The sequence below is a fragment of the Genypterus blacodes genome, unplaced genomic scaffold (assembly GCF_046128005.1).
Source record: "Genypterus blacodes isolate CSIRO-AG114 ecotype Tasmania unplaced genomic scaffold, CSIRO-AGI_Gbla_v1 ptg000093l_1, whole genome shotgun sequence".
In the NCBI taxonomy this organism is placed as follows: Eukaryota; Metazoa; Chordata; class Actinopteri; order Ophidiiformes; family Ophidiidae; genus Genypterus; species Genypterus blacodes.
This window is the reverse complement of record NW_027466897.1, coordinates 622,501-645,256: the sequence shown is the minus strand read 5'-3', so window position 1 is coordinate 645,256 and position 22,756 is coordinate 622,501. Positions and strand designations below refer to the sequence as shown.

The 22,756-nt window shown below is 47.4% G+C and overlaps 1 protein-coding gene and 1 long non-coding RNA gene across 2 annotated transcripts; one reads left to right on the top strand and one right to left on the bottom strand.

The window, feature by feature from the left end:
* Positions 1-274: 274 nt before the first annotated feature.
* LOC143007646 (uncharacterized) lies at positions 275-13,110 on the bottom strand. The gene is made up of 3 exons (XR_012964502.1): positions 12,435-13,110; positions 2,913-2,982; positions 275-2,472 (listed from the first exon to the last, which is right to left on the bottom strand). It is a non-coding gene; the product is annotated as an uncharacterized LOC143007646 (long non-coding RNA).
* Positions 7,461-20,427, top strand: irs2b (insulin receptor substrate 2b). Its single transcript, XM_076159062.1, has 2 exons — positions 7,461-11,192; positions 17,647-20,427. Exons 1-2 carry the CDS (start codon positions 7,823-7,825, stop codon positions 17,649-17,651), a joined length of 3,375 nt encoding a protein of 1,124 aa, XP_076015177.1. The 5' UTR covers positions 7,461-7,822; the 3' UTR covers positions 17,652-20,427.
* The last annotated feature ends 2,329 nt before the right edge of the window (positions 20,428-22,756 follow it).

Here is a 22,756-nt window from a genome sequence, read left to right as displayed (position 1 = left end):
TACGTTATTTTTGCATTTTACATATGTATCTTTTATCTGCGAAATGAATGAGATGTTTCTTGCTGTGCTGCACATTGTGAATTTTTATTTAAGACACATTTGGTTCCTCAAAATCTGACGTAGTTTGAAACACAGTGCCCCCTGGTGGCCTGTATTTCATTGTTAACTACGTTTCTACTCTACAGAAAATAAGTTCCACACTGTTGCTTTAAGACTTTGACAAGAGGATTTTATTCAAACTAATAATCAAAATGAACTGCTGCCAAACCCCAGTTGAGGTGGGACATCATCAGCAGATTTGCCACAACGTGCATGCGGTAGATTTCAGTAAATGCTAGCCGTGTAGATGGATTATGGAGCATTAACAGCGGAATAAGACCTGAGGCTTTGCTGCAGTCGTGTCAGAGAAATCGGACTCCTCTTGGCATGGGGATGTAAGCTTTGACTCTGCGACCCTCTCATTGAGAACCAGCAGAGATTGAGTAGTTGTGAGTGAGCTCTCTTTGGTTTCCCATTAAGGCTGGCTGACTGCACTGTGGTTAACAGACAGCTGCAGCGCTTCTGTATCCGATGACCTGGCATCATGGCTGCTTCCTGCCTCCCTGGATCTGTCTGTGCCATCTTTATTTGACGTCTTTCCCCCTGCCCCTCCCTACGCATCGGCCGTCCAGTCATCCGCCACCATTGGTGTGACATCAGGGGGGAAATAAGGTGAAGCTGACCACACTGCCACTGGGGTTATAAACCTTGACCTTTAGCAGCATGCGGCTCCACAATCCCAACAGCTGAGTGAGATCAACTGACCGCTCTACAGCACCGTGTTTGTCTTACCGGGTTGCCATAATTTGTTTTTCGAGCAAGCTGCTACAGCCATACAGGGTCAGAAAGGTACAATTTGTCTCAGTGGCCACAACAAACACATTTGGCCTATTATTACTTTAACAGCTTTGTGTTTTCATTCAATCGATGCTTAAATTGCGGTTTGACGTATGTGCCGCACAAAGCAGCTGCTCAGACACGTAATCTATGGAACAATGTGATAACCTTGCAGGCAAGGCTCCTGGTTTTATGATGTTTTTGTGTCTGTGTCGGTCTGATTTATGGCGACTGGCATATGGGAACGGAGCAGCAGGAAGACACTAAATATACTTTTGAGTTTTATTTTGGTGTTCGATGCGCTGCGAGTCCTGAATCATACTTTCTCTGCAGGTCTCTGCTCGGGCCTCGTGTCTTCCCTCCGTGTTTGTATTCCGATTGTGGCGGCATCCAGTATTTCACGCGTGGCATCAGAATGCGTCACAAATGCGTCTCAAGTGACCGTTGGTGATTGGATTTTGCTTCCTCGCTCACAGCTGATTTTATCGGTGGGAAACTGTGACTGCTGCTAAACAGAAAATATACATTTCATACTCAACCATTCTGCTACAGGGAGGCGGGGGGGTTACACACATTTTGCGCCTTGGCATGGTGACATTACATCTTTGTCAGACTTGTTTGTCATCAGCATATCATGTGTATTTATCTATTTATATGCAGTCACCAGTCAGGGAGGTGTTGGAATTTGTGTTGTCAAAGATTGGGGATGCGTTTGATTTCAGACACGGGCATTGACGGAAACATTTGTTGCCGTCATGTTTCTGTCTGTGTTTATTTGTTGGTCTCTGTGTCAGCGGGACAAAGATAAGCAAGACATGGGTCAAGGAAAAGTTGATTACATATGGAGGCACATGGATCAGGATACAGGAATGTTTTCACTTGCTTTAACATAACGGGATAAGAAACGTTTTCAGGCGTGTGTGACCTATGATGGATGTGAGCAGGTGCAATTAAGCCCAGATTGAGTTATTGATCCTGATCAAGCAGATTAAAATATATGAAGGGAAATGAGGTCACCCTTTTTGTGTCACTGTAGCGGCTAGAAACAGGAAACTACCGCCAACGTGTGGCTAAGATGGTGCAGATTCAAAAGTATGATCAATGTTATATAATTAAAGATATACATCCAGATAATAAAGCTGTAAAAGGAATTTGGCAGAAGAATGACCTCTAGAAAGTCAATTTAGTTTCTTTTGTGATGTTAACTTTGCACTGAATATCATTGATTAAATAAAGAGAATATCTATTTATATGGTAATAAGGCTTTTGTTTCAGATCTTAGGTTGTTTACTTCTCATAAATTCCCTTTCTGGTTGCTTCTGCATCATGTCTAGTTAAGCTGTTGCGGGCAGTGGGCAGTAAACTTAGCGGATGCATTTACTGAGAAATTTCTGGAATGTGTATAAGACGATGAGATGTGGTTTCTGAGAGGGGCGAGTATGTTAAATGTTCAGTCTTTACGTCATTTACCCCCCAAAACTGCCCAAACTTTGGTGTGAATGATCCAAGTATCCGTGCCAGAACGTCCACATTGGGAAAACAGCTATGACCAGCAAGAATGTTCAGTCTGCGTGCAGGAGAGACAATGTGTGTGTTCTGGAGAAGGAAGTAAAGATAGTAATTATTAGATCTGGGGGTCGGCTGAGACCAGTAATCAGAAGCAGACACACAAACACACACACACACACACACAGCTTATTACTCATTCCTACATCTTAGATCAGCTCCTCCCTTCCTTCCTCCTCGACTGTGTTTTTCACTCTCCCAGGAAACAACAACCACGCATTGATCTGTACTTGTCACTATGCTGCGGTGGACAAAAATACAAATATCCCTATGATCCAAACACAACCCACAATTTCCTCCTCAATCAATAAACTGGTGTATCATCAGTCTCAGGTCTCTTTAGGAGGGATGTGGAGGAAACGGCTCGGGAGCTTTGGCGGTCTCATAAATCCAAATGTTACCTGTTGTTGTTGATAAAGTATCAGGAACGCGACGTCGAATATAGAATAATCATATTTGAATAGACTCACATTTCAGATTCATCTTCTTCCGTGCGGTCTCACCTTTCTCACAGTCAGAGTTATGAGATGAACCCGCGTCCTGTTTGGGACAGAGAAGACGCTTATGAATCACTGTCATTTACATCAAACCACGTGACTCCAGATAAGGCCTAATTATGACAAATGACTGATGGTGGAGTTACGGCGCCTGAATACATCACGTGCCTTCATATCTGCTTAATCAAAGCTATACAGAGCTCTTCTTTCAGACGTTTGGCTGTCGCTGCACCTCTCTGTGTGGCCAGGTGACTAATGTATCAGGGAGGACTGGCTCATGAATAAATATGTGGCCTGTGTATATCTTCTGCTTACATAAACACGTTATCATCGCTTCCTCTTCTGGTCAAATAAGCGTGCCGCACATTGCTGGCTCTCCCTGATATGTCCGCTGTCTCCTCTGGTGAGAACATTCAATAAATATCGGTCTCACTGACCCGTGAAATGAGAAAACCTCCCTCATTTAGATTGTCTGTACTACAAATTATTAAAATTGAATGCTACACGTGAGGGAAAACATGAGGGAGAAGCAGAAAAACATGTTAAAGGGGTAAAGAAATTCATAGCGAGGTGAGATCAAGTGAAATATGTGAAATATCTTTGCATCCTCACAAATCTACAGCCGTTAATACAGCACTCAGGAGTTCAATACACACTAGGTGGGACATTAAATACAATAGAGAAGCCAATATAATTGACTTTCTAATACCAATCTGCACAACCACGCCTTGCCTGTGTCCAATTTGCAGATTAATCAAAAATAGATTACGTCCAATCCAATGAGTTAGTTAACCGATGTAATCAAAACTGTAATCACTGGGCTTCCCAGGCTCGATACAGGCGCGTGCAGTCATGTCCTATAACGCCAAGACCTCAAGTGGTACCCGCCTCGCCTCTTGTCTGGGTCAGATCCCCCCCCCACCCACACACACCCTATGATCAATCAGCATGAAAATTAACCAGAGGAGAAATTTCAATTTCACGTTTGCCGTATTGATTAGAGAATTGAGTCAATTATGGCTGACAACATGAGATTGAACAGCGCAATCTATACCATGTGGGCCCGAGTAGTGCAGAAAACAGCTTCCATTGTCGTTGCCAGGTTACAACATGAGCATTAATACATTACAAGGCCGTTCTAAGAGGTTTTTCCCACATTTAATGATCGATATTGAGGACAAGCTATACTTAAACGGTAACCCACAATCTCTCCCCCTGTTGATCATATAGCTGTAACAATGAGCCCCTGAACATGGGGATGTCCTTTCAACTGAGGAGTTTTTATCAAATAAGCATAGAGACTAAGGTTAATCCATCAAATTCAGCCTCTGACACGACGCTCCTGAAAAGCACAAACATTTATTACCTGCTCCAGACAATAAATAACGACGGGATGATTATAACGAGATCCCAAACGTAGACGCGGCAGCAGTGGCAGAGAAACACGCCTCAGACACCTCGGGCTTTGCCTCTAATCTGTTTTGCTCCGGGGTAATAAGATGAGGCAGAGGTTGGATAAAGGGTGTCTGCCATGTTGGGGATGCCAACAATAGAAGCTGTTCATTTGAGTTGGAAGCTTTATATTCCAGCGAGTGGAATAAGACCTTAGACTGAGCCTAATCTCCGCCACACCACTGCTGTCCTTAATCTTATCTCCTCAGATCGGATATTCTAATCTGCTTTATGAAAGTTTATGAAACTAATCGTCTGCACACAGTGACAGTGGATGGAGTGACCCACGTGTGTGTGTTTGTGACTCAGCAAATGGAGCCAGGACATTGAGTAAGAGTCATTTGATTTGTTACTTGATTCTCAGGAAAATTCCAAGATAAACTGAACCTTTAACCAAAGTACACAGCACATAATCAAGCTACTGGAAAGAACTTGTTTGTTTGTTCGCACTGACAATTTTTTATGTAACTATAACTCAAAATAATAGACAAGAAAATGCCCAGGGACACTTTCTGCATGGGCTCATGTGGGAATGGGAGCAGGGATCAATATTCTGGTAAATCTGGACCTCCAATTTCCCACAGCAAGACCATGGATCATTCCGGGGGGAAATGCCTGTGAGGCTGTGTTGGGAATTAAACTTGTAACATCGCTGAGAAAATCACTAGAGGTGCCTGAAAGGGTTTTCCCACAAATTTTCCAGGACCTATATGTTTGAAAAAAGGCTGAGCCACGCCCCTTTCCTTGGATATATAGATAAGCCAGTGAAAGGCTCTAATAGGTTGATAGCAGAAGCCGAAGCGGGGCCATTTCAAGGCTTGTAAATCAGGTTTGAATGGCCGTTTAATTAACTTGTAAATTAATGCACCATGCTGTGTAAATCGCCGGGTGATAAATATTCATGTAGTTACCTTAGAAAAGGGCAAGGACATCTCGCACGGAAAAAACAGATGCATGCAGGCAGTCGATGGGACGGTCGTCTGTCTTATTGGTATTTAACGGATATTTGCATGTCTCTAGGTTCTTGGTTCACAACTTATACAAAAAGAGGAAGGCACCCCCCTGCCACTGCATTCACACCACACGACCCCCCACTCACTTTTTGTCTCTCTTGCAAAGTCAGTCAGGCCATTATTAGAGTCAAAGGGGGAGGATTCTCACAGACTAATGCTATATTAAGAGTTTTTTTTTATTATAAAGCAACTAATTCACAATGCAGTGTCAATCAATCCAGAATATGGGTTAATTGTCAAACAGTGGGAACGTCCAGGATCTTGGTCTGTCACGGAAAGGAAACCCGATATCAACAGATAGGGAACCCTTCTAGCCTGAAGGGAGATATTTGAGCCTGGAAGGTTTAGACAGCAGCTCTGCTTCTTCTATTTATATCAATATGCCTTCATGGCACTTTAGGTTAGGCCCGAGGTAAACAGTGCAGCCCGGGGAACAAAAAACAAAACAACGGCACAAAAAAACACTAAACCTGCTCAGCGCTGGACCAAGGCAGTATCAGAGGGTCGTTCTGGGGGGGGGGGACAGATCCCAGCGGGCTGTGAGATGATTTGATTCTTTCTCTACAGTCATACTAGTTTAATCATTACTACTGGTGGCATAATTGACCTGCACAGGCCATAGTAATTGACCTTGCCTCCGAGGACAGAGGTGCTGTCTGCTGAGCCAGCACAGTGGGCTTTAGAAGAAAATGGGGATAGATAGAAGGCGGCGTGTGTGCGTGTGTGTGTGTGTGTGTGTGTGTGTGTGTGTGTGTGTGTGTGTGTGTGTGTGTGTGTGTCTCTCTGTGTGTGTGCGTGTGTAGTGGGGGAAGGGGGTGTATCTTTTAACATGCTACCAATGAACATCCAAGTATAAAAAGTATTCTTAACAATGATAATAGTGATTGTTGATGTATATATTGATCCTAAATGACCTGAAACGTGAACTATAGCTTAATATCTTATTTAATTTGATGGATTTATATACATTTCCAACATATAAAAACATTTTGTGTCGCACTTTCATCAGCTTTACCTCTTTAAAGCATCAGCATCACGGGCTGATCGCGTCTGATGTAGTGAATTTCACTGCCCAGCAGCGTCACACGCTCAGCAGCGTCCGACCCAGCTGGCTCCACTATTTACTTCATCGTTACGCACGCAGCCAGACGCTGACGCAACGAGATCAGGAGAACTGGAGTGAGACTTGTTTTTTTAATAGACTGTATTCCCCGCATTCTGCTCACTCCTCGGGCTGTTCGCCTCTGTAGATTACACCTAAATATGGCACAATAGTCCATATTTAAAGAGGTGCGTTTCACCCTGTAATCTAGGCTATTAAATAATTTCCCGTTCTGTGTCTGAAATGGGCGAATGGACGCGTTCACGTTAAGAGATAAAGCTGTCGAGGAAGATGGTGAAGTATAACCGGGCAAGCTCGGTCGTCCTGGGAGCTCCAGACAAACAAGAAACAAGCGGTAGGAGGAAGGCGTTACGCAATCAAACACACACATACACACACACACACACTGCGCCTCGACTCCTCCTTAATCCACACCGTGGTTGTTTATCATTCACACTTTGATCATTCCACCCATGCCGGAAAAGGAGAGAAGGGTGAGAGTGTGTGCGTGTGTGTGTGAGAGAGAGGAAAGAAGGGGTGGAGTGGGTCAAATCTCCAGTTTGGATCGTGGATGTATTCTGGGATGTCGCGCAGGGAATATTAGATTCCCGTGACAGAGTCGAGGAGATGCTTGTTTACTTCGAAGTTGTATATAGAAGTATTAAACCAAGACAGAATAAAATCAAACATGGATATAAAGGAGAGATTACATAACACAGTGTTGCATACTCTCAAAGGAGACGTATGTGTGTGTTAAATCGGGAACAAATGCATCTTGGGTATAAATGTGTGCGTGTAGTCCAATGCCACACATCCTGGATCACATAACTAGTGCGGCTATAAATAAAGCCTTAGAGTCCGGATTGACAAGTACACAGATGAGCCGGAAGAGGGCAGAGTGATAGTAGGAGGGTTTTCCTCTCCAGCGTCCAGCTCCTCTCCACCAATGAGCCCAATGAGCTGGAGTGCGCACCGCCCACCGTCGGTGTGTGTGGATTTTTTTCCTCTCCTTCTCGTCTCCCCCCTCCCCTCCCCTCCTCCCCTCCACTTCTGTTTTTTTCAAAACCAAAGCTGAATGTGTAGATCGTCACATGTTGTTTCGCCTCCTCAGTCCGGGCATCAGCAGACATGTGTTATTTATTGCTCGGCAGCGGGAGAAGACGAACGCACCGAGCGGCTCTGGTGGAGACTATAGAGGATTACTAATTTAGAACCGCGCCGCTTCTTCTTCTCCTTCTTCTTCTTCAACTACTACGCGGGGGGGAAGGAGACGCCGTCTGCTTTGGGGGGAGAGAGACACAGAGAAGGACGCAAGAATGGCGAGTCCGCCAAACACGGGAGATCAGTCGGTTTCCAGTCCTACTGCGAGCGTTACCGGCAACGTGAAGAAATGCGGATATCTGAAGAAGCAGAAACACGGACACAAGCGCTTTTTCGTGCTGAGGGAGTCCGGCGAGGGCTTCCCCGCCCGGCTGGAGTACTACGAGAGCGAGAAGAAATGGAAAAACAAATCGGCGGCGAAGAGAGTTATTCCGCTGGACTGCTGCCTCAATATCAACAAGAGAGCGGACGCCAAACACAAGTATCTGATCGCTCTCTACACCAAGGACGAGTATTTCGCCGTAGCGGCGGAGAACGAACAAGAGCAGGAGAACTGGCACCGGGTCCTGACGGAGATCATGTCCGAGGGGAAAGTGTACGACGGCTCGGCGTCCAACTCCGCGTCCTCGCTGGTGGGATTCGACGAGAGCAGCTACGGTGTGATAACGCCGGTGAGCGCCGCTTATAAGGAGGTATGGCAGGTCAATCTGAAGTCCAAAGGCCTGGGGCAGAGCAGGAACCTGACCGGGGTCTACAGACTCTGCCTCTCCAGTCGGACTATCAGCTTCGTCAAGCTGAACTCTGAGATCGCCTCGGTCATCTTACAGCTGATGAACATACGGAGGTGCGGCCACTCTGACAGCTTTTTCTTCATCGAGGTCGGTCGATCCGCCGCCACGGGTCCCGGCGAGTTGTGGATGCAGGCTGACGACTCCGTAGTGGCGCAGAATATCCACGAAACCATCCTGGAGGCGATGAAAGCCATGAAGGAGCTGTCAGAGTTCCGCCCGCGCAGCAAGAGCCAGTCGTCCGGCACGAACCCCATCTCGGTCCCCACACGCAGGCATCTGAACAATCTGCCCCCGAGTCAGACCGGACTGGCCCGGCGGTCACGTACTGACAGCATGGCTGCCACTTCACCTGTGAGCAAATTTTCCTCCTGTCGGATTCGCACCGCAAGCGAGGGGGACGGAACCATGACACGCCCCATGTCAGTGACCGGGAGCCCCCTGAGTCCGGGGGTCCACCGAACTCTCCTGAGCAGGTCCCACACCATCACTGCGCGCCCCTGTCGGACGTTTGAATCCTCATCCCTTCAGCACAGTAAGTCCATGTCCATGCCCCTGTCTCACTCCCCACCCATGGCTGCTGCTAGTATAGGGAGTCTGTCCTCCTGTCCGGACAGCAGTGCCCCCCGGCCCTCCAGTTGCAGTGCCTCCTTCTCGGGCTCACCCAGTGATGCCGGGTTCATTTCATGTGACGAGTACGGCTCCAGTCCTGCAGAAGCCCGCGACCTCAGGCTACCTCTCACTCTCCGCAGCAACACTCCAGAGTCTCTAAATGCTGACACTCCCCCCTCCCGGGATGGCAGCGAGCTGGACGGCTACATGAGAATGGAGCGACAGCTTCAGAATGGTTACCGCCGGTTACCGGAACTGGATAAGGCTTATCGAAAGCGTACTTACTCTCTCACCACACCCCGCCAACAGAGGGTTGCACCCCAAGTGTCCTCAGCCTCCCTGGACGAGTACACTCTTATGAGGGCCACGTACACCAGCGGAGGCCTGTCCACGCGCAGATGTCACACTGCGTCCCCCAAAGGAACCTACCCGGAGGACTATGGGGACGTCCAGATCGGGTCCAACGGTCTTCAAGCTGACAGTGGCTACATGCCCATGATGCCTGGTGTTGGACATCACACGCCTGGAGTCAAAGGTGACGCCTACATGCCCATGAGCCCCATGTGTGTTTCTGCCCCGAAGCAGATCATCAACCCCCGTTCACACCCCTCCTCACTAGGGTTGGCCCCACACACAGAGTCTCCAGGGAGCGTCTCTCTGGAGGACAGCGGCTATATGCGCATGTGGTGCGGAACCAAGATGTCAATGGAGAGCATTGATGGGAAGCTTACCAATGGAGAGTACCTGAACATGTCTCCTGTTGACCCATTGGTGTCTTTCACACCACCAGACTACTTCATGAGTGTGTTGGGAGGAGACTCTCACTCTCAGCAGCATCACAGACAGCCTTACACTTACAGCTCCTTGCCTCGCTCACTTAAAGGCCATTTGCATCGCAATGGGTCAACAGACACAGACCAATACGTGGTGATGAGTTTACAGAGACAGAAAATAGAAGAGGAATCTAACTACTGTCCCGTCTCCTCAGGAGACTCTGTGTCCAACAGCTCGCCAGGAAGACCGGGCACCACCTCCTCTGCCCCGTCGACCCTTAGATTGGCTCGGGTGGAGGGGGGTCTGGTTCACCGGGGCAGGGTGTGTCGGCCTACCCGCCTGGCTCTGGATTCACTCAGAACCCTGCCGTGCATGAGTGAACACCCCCCTCCTTCAGAGCCACGTAGCCCAGGAGAATACATAAACATAGACTTCAGTACTGCTACTCGTTACCCTCCAGCATCCACAGTTTCGGAGCCGTCTGACTCCACACTGACTTTATCATGCACACTGAGGACGTCCCCGTCATTCACAGACTATGTTAATGTCGACTCCCCCGGTCACCTTGGCTCGCACAAAAATGGGGATTCCCCTTCTGTAAATCACCTAAACCACACACCTGCAGTCTCACCCTGCCCCAGTCTGCAGAACACACAGCAGAGCACGCAGGCAGGTGAGGCGAAGGAAGAGGAGAAACGTGTGGAGGGCGACGCAGAAGAGAGGGGGGCAGCAGTGGAAAATCAACTCCAACCGCAGGTCAGCCCCACGTGTCAGCCTGCTCCAGTTAAGGACGACTATACCGAGATGACCTTCAGCCCCTCCGCCCCTCTACCTTCCCTCTGCACCGCTGATGTCGCCCCCCTCCCCACCAGCCCCACCGCCTGTGTGCAGAGACTCAGCCTGGGGAGCAACCTGGTGGACACCGTACCCCCTGTGCCACAGGAATCCTTCCTCTTAGGGGCGCCGTCGTTGTCCGTCACCCTCCTGGACCCGCACAGGGGCGCCAAGGTGATCCGGGCTGACCCCCAGGGGCGCAGGCGGCACAGCTCCGAGACCTTCTCTTCCACTACCACCGTCACACCTGTGTGCCCATCCTTTGCTAATGACACCAAACGCCATAGCTCTGCCTCTGTGGAAAACGTGTCCCGCTCCGATCGGAACCTGGAGGGATCCGATGAAGACTATGGGAACAACAGCACAATGTGCAGGGAGACGTCAGCAGGTTTCCAGAATGGACTTAACTACATTGCCTTAAACTTGATGGAGGGAAGCCTTGGGGGATGCAGGTTAGGGGGTTGCGATGGACTTCTGAGGTTCAAGACAGCCTGTGGTTGTAAGGGGGGCATCAACGGATTCAACACCAACCCCTACGCCAGCATGGGGTTCAAGGAGACCGCCACTGCTGTGAAAGGTGAGCCCATTACAAATATATCAACCATATCTGTGTGTTCATACATATTGCATCCTCATTCATTTCGTAGTGTTTCATTCATGAAGGCAGTGTTGGGCTGGAGATCCGCCTGAGGGCTACAGTGTGCTGTGCAGAGACACGTTGCTAAGCAGCAGTGCTCATTTCTTGCCAAATGACTAGTATGAGTACTACTGACAATCCTGAAGAGGAAATAGAAATGCGCTGTGAAACTTTAGATCTATTTAAGCCCCGTGAGCACAGTGAGTGGGAATGTTATACACAATCATACATAGTGGTAGATTATGCATTTATATCGAGAAAGCTATATATCCTTTTATCACCTCGTATTTCGCACAAGCTATCGCGTTGTTTACTTGTACTTTCCGGCACGTCACTGATAAGACATGAATGGTGAGACATTTTCGCAGTGTTATAACTGTATACTAACTATAATAACGGTATACTACACCGTGTTATGTAACATTAACCCAAACAGTTAAACGTTATCGGTTGTCGATGTTAAACTGGATTGGCACATGAGGGTGTTATTAAAGTTGGTAAACGCGAGATAAGAAGAGAAATTAAGTTGTTGTGAGCATTGCTGCTGGGTGTAGGCAGCGATGTTTAGATAGGATTAGTCAGCTACTCGTCACACCCATGACACATCGACAAAGCTTAAGGCTACGGGATGTTTTGGTGCGCTCCTTCCACCTGCGTAGTGATCAGACATTAGCGCAACAGCACCGGAAAAGAGGAGTAATTCCTTCAAAATAACAGTCGGAATTTAGGCCGGTGCCCTCAACGAACTTCTTAAAAAAAACTTGAATAACATGATAACATTAAGTTTGAATGCATGCTGACAGATCGCTCATTGAATTCAACCTCCACTGAAATATACTTTACTTACTCTTCGGTTGACATTATAGTCTGACAACGTAATGCATTTTATTTTGAAACTAGAAGTTGTAACCAGACGTGTTAAATGATTGTTGTTATCTTGAAGCTCCGTGTGCGTGTTTTGCTCCGGTCTCCCCTCAGTGACGCAGTTTTATTCCACGTCAGTATAAAAACAATCAAAATGTGTATCAGTGACGCAGGGATGTGAGCGGCCAGCAGATACAAAGTCTAAAAAGAGTAACAAAGGTTCAGGGGTCATTTTTGTGATGAAGATGTCAGTGAATTTGCTGTAGGAATCTTGCGACATAAAAATATGACGAAGATCAGCTGTCATGAAGATATTACCTTTCACCTCATTTTGCTCACAGCGGCGTTTCATGCTTCTGTTAAACGGGCAGAGATCATTTACAGGGAGGGATGACCTGGCGGGGCCGTGCCAGAAGTGACTGTTGTTTGGAAAAAGAAGCGAGAAGAGTGTAGAGATCATCTTGAGTCAGTGTTACTGATGGTGAAATACAAGAGTGCAATTGCCGTTTGTGTGGTTTTCACAACTTATCTTATCACTCTTTGTCTTTGGCTGCTTTCTGGCGCTCGCGCTGTGAGCCCAGCCAGTGTTGGGGCTTTAGTGCAAGTCATCGGGTTGCCCAGAAAAACAAGTGAGTCAGTTGTTTATCAATTGTCAGGTACTGGGTTTCAGGGCAGGAATGCGGGCAGTGTGCAAAGGTTGCTGGGAGAGGTGAATGCTCACTTGTTTTTCTAACCTGGTGGGATGGACTCTGGGGGGAGGGAGGATACTTTACTCTCACTGCAAGCAACTTCACAAAGCACGCACATGAAAGTGGGTTGTTGTACACAAGCAGAGCCATGTCATGTATGTTCTGTGTAAACGTGCTCACACACCCACACGCACACACACACACACACACACACACACACACACACACACACACACACACACATATTGTACATTCCAAGGTATTGCCCCATCACTTGATTGTATCCCGGGCCACTTCCTGACAGTTCACCACGTTTGTGCAACTGATTTCTGTTGCGTGCCATGTGTTTGTCGTCATTATTTAGGGAACCTTTATCAGCATTGCTTTCATTTTAGACAGGCAGAATGGTGGGTCACCTACAGCTGTGGCTGTTGCTGGCGACTCTCTGGTGTTTTTGTCTGCATGCGGAGGGTTGAAGGTGCTGAATCGGGACGGGTTAAGTCCGTTTGGGATCTTGGTCATTAATTTTGCTCCCTGACATGTGGAGTTGATGGGTTCCCCTGTTGTTGTTTGGGTTTGGGCCAGAAGTGTGGGGCTGGGGGAGAGAGGAGGAGGGTGGGCGGGGCCAGAGGAAGGGGAGGGGGTTCACTCTGTCTGTCTTTACTTTCAAAACACAGCAACAAAAGTGAGTCGAAAAATATGGCGACGACTTCCACACTTTATTCCCTTCTTTGGCCAGATGTCTGCATGTGATCTCTGCTGTCCATCACTCCCCCTCCCCCTCTCTCCCTTTCTCTCATTTATCACGCTTCAAACCCCTCTCCCCCCCGCCCCTCCCTCCCCCCATCACCTCTCTGGCTCAGGCAGTCAGTCACATACAGAAGAGCAGACAGGAGAGAAACATTTGTTTGGGGGGGGGTTCTAGATTGTGCCCCCCCCCCCCCCCAAAAGAACACTCGCCAGCGTAAGCATCAGATTTCTCTACGCAATTTCCTCTCATCTCATGTGTGCGTAGTTGCAGGCATAAGCAGATGGCGGTGGGGTAGTTAGGGGTGTGTGGGTGTGGGGGGTGAGGTGATGGGGGGAGGGGGGGGGGGCGGGGGCGACTGGGGTTTTGCACCTGCCCCGCCAAGCAGTGCTCGCTGGTTATCTGGCCCCTTCAGAGGAGAGTGACAATACGCTAATGACCGGCCACCATCTGCCACAAAAACAACAGGGAGAAGAGGGGGGGTTATTGGGCTCCTCGAAACCGCCCACTACCAACCCTGAACCCCTCCCTTGTGTGTATCCTACAACCCCCTCCTCCTCCTCCTCCTCCTCCTCCTCCTCCACGTTTCTTCTCTCCAGGCATTGGTTTCTGTTTTCCTGAAATCATGTGATTCACTCACACACACACACACACACACACACCCTCCCCCCGCCCCCCTCCTCCTCCTTCTCCTTCCCTGCACCAGTGCATTTGAGCCCTTGCACTCTTCCTCCTCCTCCTCCTCAGTTATCTGCCCTCGCTGGACTCTTTCCGATGGCTCGTGTGCACAAACGCAGAGGCTGCAGAGGTTTTTGTTTAACGACGCATTAAACAATTAGCTAATTATCTGGCTTATTAGAGCCAAACTCTCACTCTCAGTCTCACCGGGTTGCTTCACCTCACACCGCTAAGCACATTAACAGGAGCGTTTAACCAATTGTGCCAGAATCAAGAGGCAGAATGGAACAATTAGTTAGATCTGGATTGATTTGAAGGAACTGGTTACTAATACTCCTACTTCCAGGAATGTTTAGTCCCTGTCCACACCTGTCCTGTACAATCCCTCCTCTCATCTCTCACACAGACACACACAGACACACACAGACACACACACTCACTGTCCGATACATAACCCTTAGAGTAAACTAGGACAGGATGTTCCCGCGCTAGATAAAAACTCAGGTCGACCCACCGTCTCCTCCATTTAGCTTGGAGGTAAGAAGGATTACGTTCACTTCAGGATTAGACATTGTTGAGTCGCTCGCTTTGTTTACAGCGAGTAGGTGCCGCATACGGTCAACACAGCAACACGTCAACACGCCTGAGTGACTCGCTCAGCGGAATCGTAGAAATCTATCGAGGCAAAGTGGCGTGAATGAGTCAGTATGTTGTCAGAGTCCTTGGTGTGTCAACAGGATGTCTAGACAAACAGAACAGAGTGTTGCCAGAATAACAGAATGAACAGGGAAACTTGTTGTTGTTGTTGGTCAATAAAGTGGTGTGTGAGGTCAGAGGTGAACAGTTGCTGACGAGTCGCCCGGCGTTAACTTTGTTGAAACTGTGCTGTAGGTCAGGGAGGAGCCGGCAGGGCAGGAATGTAAACAGAGCAGATCTGAGCCTGCTGATCTCTGCCTGTGAGGAGGAGGAGGAGGAGGAAGAAGAGGAAGCTCAGAGTGCTGCTGTCGCTGTTGTTGTTATTTGTGTTCGCTCACTTTCCGGCGGATCGTATCATCCTCTGCCTCCTCCTCTTCCTCGCTGTGCAGGAAGACTTTTTGTTATTTGTGGGTCCCAATGCTGAACCACCTGAGCAGCTCAATGTTTAGATCTGCAGCACGAGAATGGAGGCCGCTAATACGCGCCTGTGTGTGTCTGTGTGTGTCTGTGTGTGTGTGTGTGTGTGTGTGTGTGTGTGTGTGTCCAAATCCTGAGTGGAGCAACGCTAAATTTAGCCTGTGAGAACTAAATAAATAATGAACAGAGTGTGTGTGTGTGTGGGACAGGACAGGGGGGCACCGGGGTGGGATGCAGGGAGGGGCAGGGGGCTGTGAGTGTGTGTCTGCTCCAAAAAGGAGGGGCTGGGGCCATTGGGTTCATAGCCTGCTGGACCTCTGTCCCTTTCTCTCAACAACACCCCCCCACACACACACACACACATACACACACACCAGCCCCGCCCCCCAAATCTCCCCATTTACCCAACCCACCCTCTCTCCGATCAGCATGTGTTTGAGTAGCTATGTGTGTGTGGCTGCCAGTATCAGCCAAGTCCCTACACACACACACACACACACACACACACACACACACACACTAACACACACACACACACACACACAGGTGCACAATTGATTATAGTATAAAAGTCTATCTACACACATCCTGCAGCCTATCCCAGCATGCATTGCGTGAGAGACAGGGTGTGCCGCGGGAACATGTGGTCACTGTCACAGGGATGACGAAGATGATGATGATGATAACCATCATAATAAAGATAACAGCCTGCAGCGTTTTCACCCGGCGACAAACCTGAGCTGTTGAGGGTGATTCAGCTCCGTCTTCCCGGCACGACTCAGTCATTCTCACCAACGTGTCTGCAGCTACAGGCCCAGACACACACACACACAGACACACACGCAGACACACACACACACACACACACACACACACAGACACACACACACACACACACTGTTATGGACGGTCAGTCTCATGACCTCACTGCATTCCCGTTCCTCTCTGTCAGGTTGATTCTGTTACTCTGGTTTTCCGACCCCTCGCCCCCCCTCTCCCCTACACCTCATTGCCCCTGGCGATAAAGAGTAGGAGCCCGACACAGGCGAGGCCCAGAGAGATAAACACACACAATGTTATGCATCAGATTAGAGTTTGTTGCCCCCAAACTTGAGTATCGGTCACATCCCCGTTCTGTTTGTCCACCCGTCCCCTCGTTCCTCTTTGTCCCTGATCACTACAGAGCAGCTCAGTTCTGACTCCTTATTGGCTTCTGATTTTGATGCTGAGTGAGTGCGTGTGTGTGTGTGTGTGTTAGTTGTAGAGAGAGGCGCAGTGTGTGTTTGCTGGCGGTAGCAGAGGCGGGCGAGGGGTGGAGACAGTGAGGACTCTGAATTAAGGTTTGTTTTAGAGACATCCAGCTTTGTGAAAACAGCTCTTGTTCGGGGCTGGAAGAGAGGGCGAGAGAAGAAGAAGAGAGGGAAGGAGGGAAGAAAGGCAGCCACGGAAAGAGCCTGTGTGTGTGTGTGTGTGTGTGTCTCTGTGTGTGTGTGTGTGTCAGCCAACACTTCCGCTGCCATTTGAGGGCTGCATGCAAATGAAACCTCACAAACAAGTACACAGGGGCAAAGGTCAGCACAGCTTTCCACTGAGAGAAAAGAGACGCTCAAGCGCAGGGTTTATGTGACGGGGTTTAAAATACACACCGGTGTTTGTGTGTGTGTGTGTGTGTGTGTGTGTGTGTGTGTGTGTGGACGTGCGGTTCCGCATTAAAGAATACCTGTGTGTGTGTGTGTGTGTGTGTGTGTGTGTGTGTGTGTGTGTGTGTGTGCGCGCGTGTGTGTGCGTAGCGGTGTTGTTGTTGTCTCGCTGCCCGTCATTGGACACTGCCCTTCATCAGCTGTGTAGTGTTAAATGCCACCCTGTTTGTCTCTGCCATGAAAGCACCTGCCACTTCAGTGTCTACCAGCTCACGCACGCACGCACGCACGCACGCACGCACGCACACACACACACACACACACAGACACACTCATGCATACAGTACACACACAGATAGTAACAGGCAGGCCCCTTTGCTGAATAGAGCATTTATTCTTCACTTGGTAACAACATGGGGGTGTACAGTTTGACCCCCCCCCCCCCCCCCTCTAATGCCCAGTGCTACGTAATAACATACACAATGTATGTACACAAACACAAACACACACACACACACACACGCTTAAGTGTTTAAGTAAAGTAGTTTAGCTGAGTATTGATTGAGGGAAACCTTTTCATGTTCTTGTGTTGTTGTTGTTCTGAGTCACATGACGACGAAAACTCACCCGTGTGTATTTTCTCTCTCCTCTGCTTCTTTCAGAATGAAGTCCGATGGATCCTCCCACACTCACACACACCCTGCCCCTCCCTCTCTCTCTCGCTCTCTCTCCTGTGAATGTGGGATTGCGCCGCATCCCACTGACGACGTCGCTACGCCGACAGCTGGACCGTGCGCTGCAACAGACGTCCTTTGACCTCTTCGCCCACCGCCACCATCCCCCCTCCCCTTCGTCAAAGGGTTACGGGGACGGCCATCACCATAGCAACACGGACACTTGACCCTTGCCCCAAATTTGCCCTCCGCTTTTCTCGGCACCCAAACATTCAGGCGCCATTGCTGCTGCTGCTGTACTAGAGGACTTCAAAGAGATAACCAGGACTTTCTAAAGGACTTTTAAGAACTTAAATATAAAACAAAGGACTTTTAAGGGGGAAGTGAGAGTTATTTATCTGTGCGTTAGGCCGACATGATTCTGCAGTATGTCCTTATGTTGATTATGATTGTTACCATTCATACACTTTCAACTGGTCTTCTCTTGGTTTTCCGCCACTTCGGCCAGAAATCCTTAAAAAAAAACAACAACCTGTGAACCAAACCTGGAGAGAGTGTGTGTATGTGTGAGTGTGTGTGTGCAGACGAATACACACACACACACACACACACACATACGTGCACACACTCACACTTTCAAGCATACAGATTACATATATTTATTTATTTATAATGTATGTATGCATTTAGTGAAAAGTGTGTGTGAATTTGTACGCAGATTGTATTGCAAAAAAAAAGGAAAAGAAAGAAAGGAAAGAAGAAGAGGAAGTGGCATTTATGGACTTATTTAAAAAAATCCGAGTTAACATTTTGCTTAAATGAAAATGAGAAAAAAAAAAAAAAAGTCCCTACCTCAGCAAAACCAGGTTAGTACCAATTCACGCAGCAGAATTCTATATAAAGTAATGTATTTATTTTCAGAGGTGAATGTTTTTGTAATGTCACCGATCCAAAGCCTTACAAAGAGCCGCCGGCCCCCCGCTGGTGGAACTTTCTTAGTTTGGACCTAGAAACACGCAAGCGTATCAAAGATTTAAACCCATCACAACGCAGACTGAATGTTTGTCAGAGCAAAAGGAGAGAACAGCCTCTCTCTCTCTCTCTCCCTCTCTCACTCGCTCTCTCTCTCTATCGCCACACACTCGTACTAAAAGTTCCATATGCCTCAGACGGAGGAGTAACCATCTAAATGCACATCCAGATGTTTTAAGTAGGAAGCAGATATCAGCCTGACCAGTATGACCTGCAGCCTGTCTGAGTCCAGATCTTAGTGGCTTTCACACACACACACACACACACACACACACACACACACACACACACACTTTGGAGGTATTTCATAAAACACAGCGCAGGTATTTCCTCTTTTGCATGACAGGGACGTTATTGCTAAAACACTAAGATACTCTCATGCAAAGCTTACTTCTGTGATGTGAGAACTGAATGTTTTGAAACCTGAACCATCCAGGACCTGTTAGGCTCCAAACAGCCTCTTCCTCCTTCCAGTTTGTGTCTGGATCTTCTTCTCTTCATCAGAACCCTTTGATCCTTCTAAAGGCGTCGCTCTTCTGATGCTGCGTTCACAGTCCCAGTTTTATTTTGTGTTGCAGTTGCAGCTTTTCTGCCAAAAAGTGAGAAAGTATTAGTGAAAGTGTAAAGGCAGAGAGTTTAGTTTGACTTTACTGTGATGATGGAAGTGAAGGAGGAAGCAGTTTGTTCCTTCTCTCCTGTGACTTCCTTTACAACATCATGGCGCTGTTTACTTAATGTGCGTTTTTATGAATTACCCCCAAAATGTCTCACCCGACTCACACAGTGTCCGTCTGTGACGTCCTGCAGGACAGACAGACAGGGACACACCAACAGAATGTTTAAGGTTGGACTTCACAGTCTTCTTACCTGATGCCTCACTGCGGCGCCCTGTTCCAACAGAACAGCGCCGAGTTGGAACACCACAGTTACAGTCTGTCCGGCGAGCCGCTCGATAGCTTGAATCCACGGCCTTAACTCTCCGCTCAGAGAGTCAGACAGGACGCGCCGGAGCCAACGCACGGTCTTGCACTTACAAACTCCCTAGATTGTAACACAAGACACGTTTGAATGTAGTACATTGCTGCGTTCCGAGCTCGGGAACGCACAACCCAACACCACCGCAACTACCGACAACCACAACCGTGAAACACACAGAGGTACTGAACGGAAAAACAAACGGAATATAAGACAAAACACACACCAGGACAAATATCTCTTCATTTATCACTGGTACTTAACCTTTGCCTATATACTGTAAATAGTTTGATGTTACAGAGAATTACATCTGAGCAAAAGCTGAGAGATTTTAAGTTAATAACTTATGTTGTTTGTACTATTCATAGTATGTGTTTGAGTGAACTTCCTGATACGAGAAAAGCACTAATTAAGTTATACGCTAACCATCGTGGTTTGGCCTTGATTTTTGTAAAACATGTCATGGGATCGTCTTGTGAAATGAACGAACGCCACTATGAGGACATTTTCTAATGCTGTAATTCTGACAAAACAAACCAGATTTTACGAGAAATCATTAATACTTGACATAATTAGTTCTTGTTACTTAGGTACAACACAAATGGCATATATGCAATATTTACACTTTTGAAAAATTAGTTTACAAAGACGTACCAAATGTATAAATACTGTTAATAATGTTTGTTAAACCTTAAAAATCAAGATTTTTGCTGTTTGTACATTTGTTTTTTTTCTTCAAATTTGAAACTTTTTTCTGTTTGATCTTTTTGCTAATCGAGCCTCGCGGTGTTTTTGAGCAGAGCAGTGTTTTTTGCATTTGGAGAATGTTTGGAGTTTTTATTCAGCATCTAAAGGTTAAAGAATGGGCCCCGGCTTCTGTTGCTGTGTCTTCTCATTGTACATACTTCATATCTTTGCGTATTGTGATGCTACTAAGAGATGATAATTTAAACCCTAGTCCATTGCTTTAGACTGTATTGATTCTTTATAGACACATGCAATAAATAATGATGTTATTTAAGAAAAAAAGCTGCTCTCCTGCTTCTGTTTTCCCTTCACTTCCTTTCATTTTGTCTCCTTGAACCCGGAGCAGATGTTTCAATTCACTTTGCCGGCCCTCCTTCATCATGAAAACCCCCCCTCCTTTTCCTTCCTCCTCCACCCCCCCAACACTAAGAGAGAAAGAGGACACGTCTTAATTCTAATGTTCTCCTCTTTGTCTCCTCTCTGTCTCTGAGTGTCTCCCTCCTCTCATTGTAACGCAGTGTTGCCTCCAGCATTTGCTTTGTTATTGTTTTTTCTCTGCCCCACCCCCAGCAATAGTAATTAAAGTAGCATGTTGAAAGAGCCCCCCCCAATACTGGCAGGGAATAAATAACACTGATAGGATTATGATTTTGCACCTTTAGCCATATGCTGACGGATTATTCATTCTCACAGCCCTGCTAATTAAAATAGTAATTAAGCCTGAGAAAGAGCTCTAATTGTATAGTATTGGCTTGTGGTGTGTGTTTGCATGGGGTGAGGAGGGGCTGGGTGGATTTTAGGTTGGTGTGTGTGTGTGTGTGTGTTGGGGGAGGGACAGGAGATGTTTGAAGCTTAATGCAGGCTGTGATTGTTGTGAGGATTGAAGCTCGTAAAAAATGATACAAGGGCTATTAGGATTGTAAGGAAAGGAGTTTAAAGACGAAGAGGAGAGGAAGAAGAAGGAGGGATCCACGAGGACAGATCTGTTCCTGGAGCACTCCCAGGCTGGAAGTTTAAAGATGGCAAAGCTGTGACACACACTCCTGCCTTTCGAGGGTGCAGTGGGTCAAACTCAGCCCAAAGGGAATTTCATGGCGAATTCGAATAATTTCAATAGACCTGATCTCTGGAGACAAACAGAGACGGAGAGAGAGAGGGCGGGGAGAGACAAAGACGAAGAGAGAGCAACACACTTCAATGTGCATGATATCTGTGTCTCTCTGTCTGTCTGTCTGTCAGCTGCCCCCTTTGTCTCCACATTATATTACTTTTAATGAAGGTTGTGTCATTTTTATTTATCTTGATAACAATTGATCTCGTCGTCAACAACAGCAGCCGCAGCAGGAACCACAACAATAAAAAAAAAAGTATTAATTAATTATTTATTTCGTCTGGGAGGCGTCAGCCAATGAGGACAGACAAAGAGTCTCCGCTCCTATTCACAATTTCCTTAGCTTTAATTAAAGACTTTAATTTACCCAATTAAATTACATTAGAAAAGCATAATTTGCTGGCTATTACCCTGTGTGTGTGTGTGTGTCTGTATGTGTGTTATTCAACACTCACAGTGTCAAACCCATCTCCGCCCTCTCCTCAGCCTCGTCAAATCTGTGAAGACAAAATTATTTCTTCTATTTATTGTTTTTCATTCATTCGTTCATTAAATCTTTTCTCCCCAAACCTCGCTGAGTGAAGATGTGATTTAAAGTGACGGGCGTAAGAGTTCCTGACGCCGTTTCAACCGCCTGGAGAAAGAATGATTCTGCTTCTGTTTTATCTTCAGCATGAATGTAATTTTATAGCTATCGGGGGTCCTGTTAGCTCAGGCCCACAAGCAAATGGCTCCATTAACCGGCAATAAACTGCTTTACTATACACAGCATCATATGTGCAGCTGTGATATGTAAGTGTGCAGAGAACACAAACTGTGTAAACACGCAAGATCAGGCAACGCATAACACTTTCTTTCTGGGAGATATTGTGGATCTTGATTAATCAAACTATGTGCTGTGTGTGTGTGTGTGTATGTGTGTGTTGGGGGTTGCTTGTGTAACAGTAGATGGTCCATGAGCAGCATAAAGCAGACATTTGCCCCAGGGAGTCATCAACCTTATGGACAGAGACCTGCACCAGCACCACAGGAAATGGCATGCTTCCGGAAAGCTGTCTGGGACACACGGCCACTACATTAGTGGCCATATGTGTGTGTGTGTGCGCGCCGTGTGTGTGAGAGTGTGTGTGTGTGTGTGTGTGCATGCTTTTAAAAGCGTGTAAACCCTGTGGCCATTTGTGGACGTCCCCCACACACCGATCAATCCCCAGTAGGTTTGTGTGACCAACCTCG

Bases quoted from the DNA above. Each gene is read 5' to 3' on its own strand.
- irs2b (XM_076159062.1), top strand. From the start codon at position 7,823: ATGGCGAGTCCGCCAAACACGGGAGATCAGTCGGTTTCCAGTCCTACT.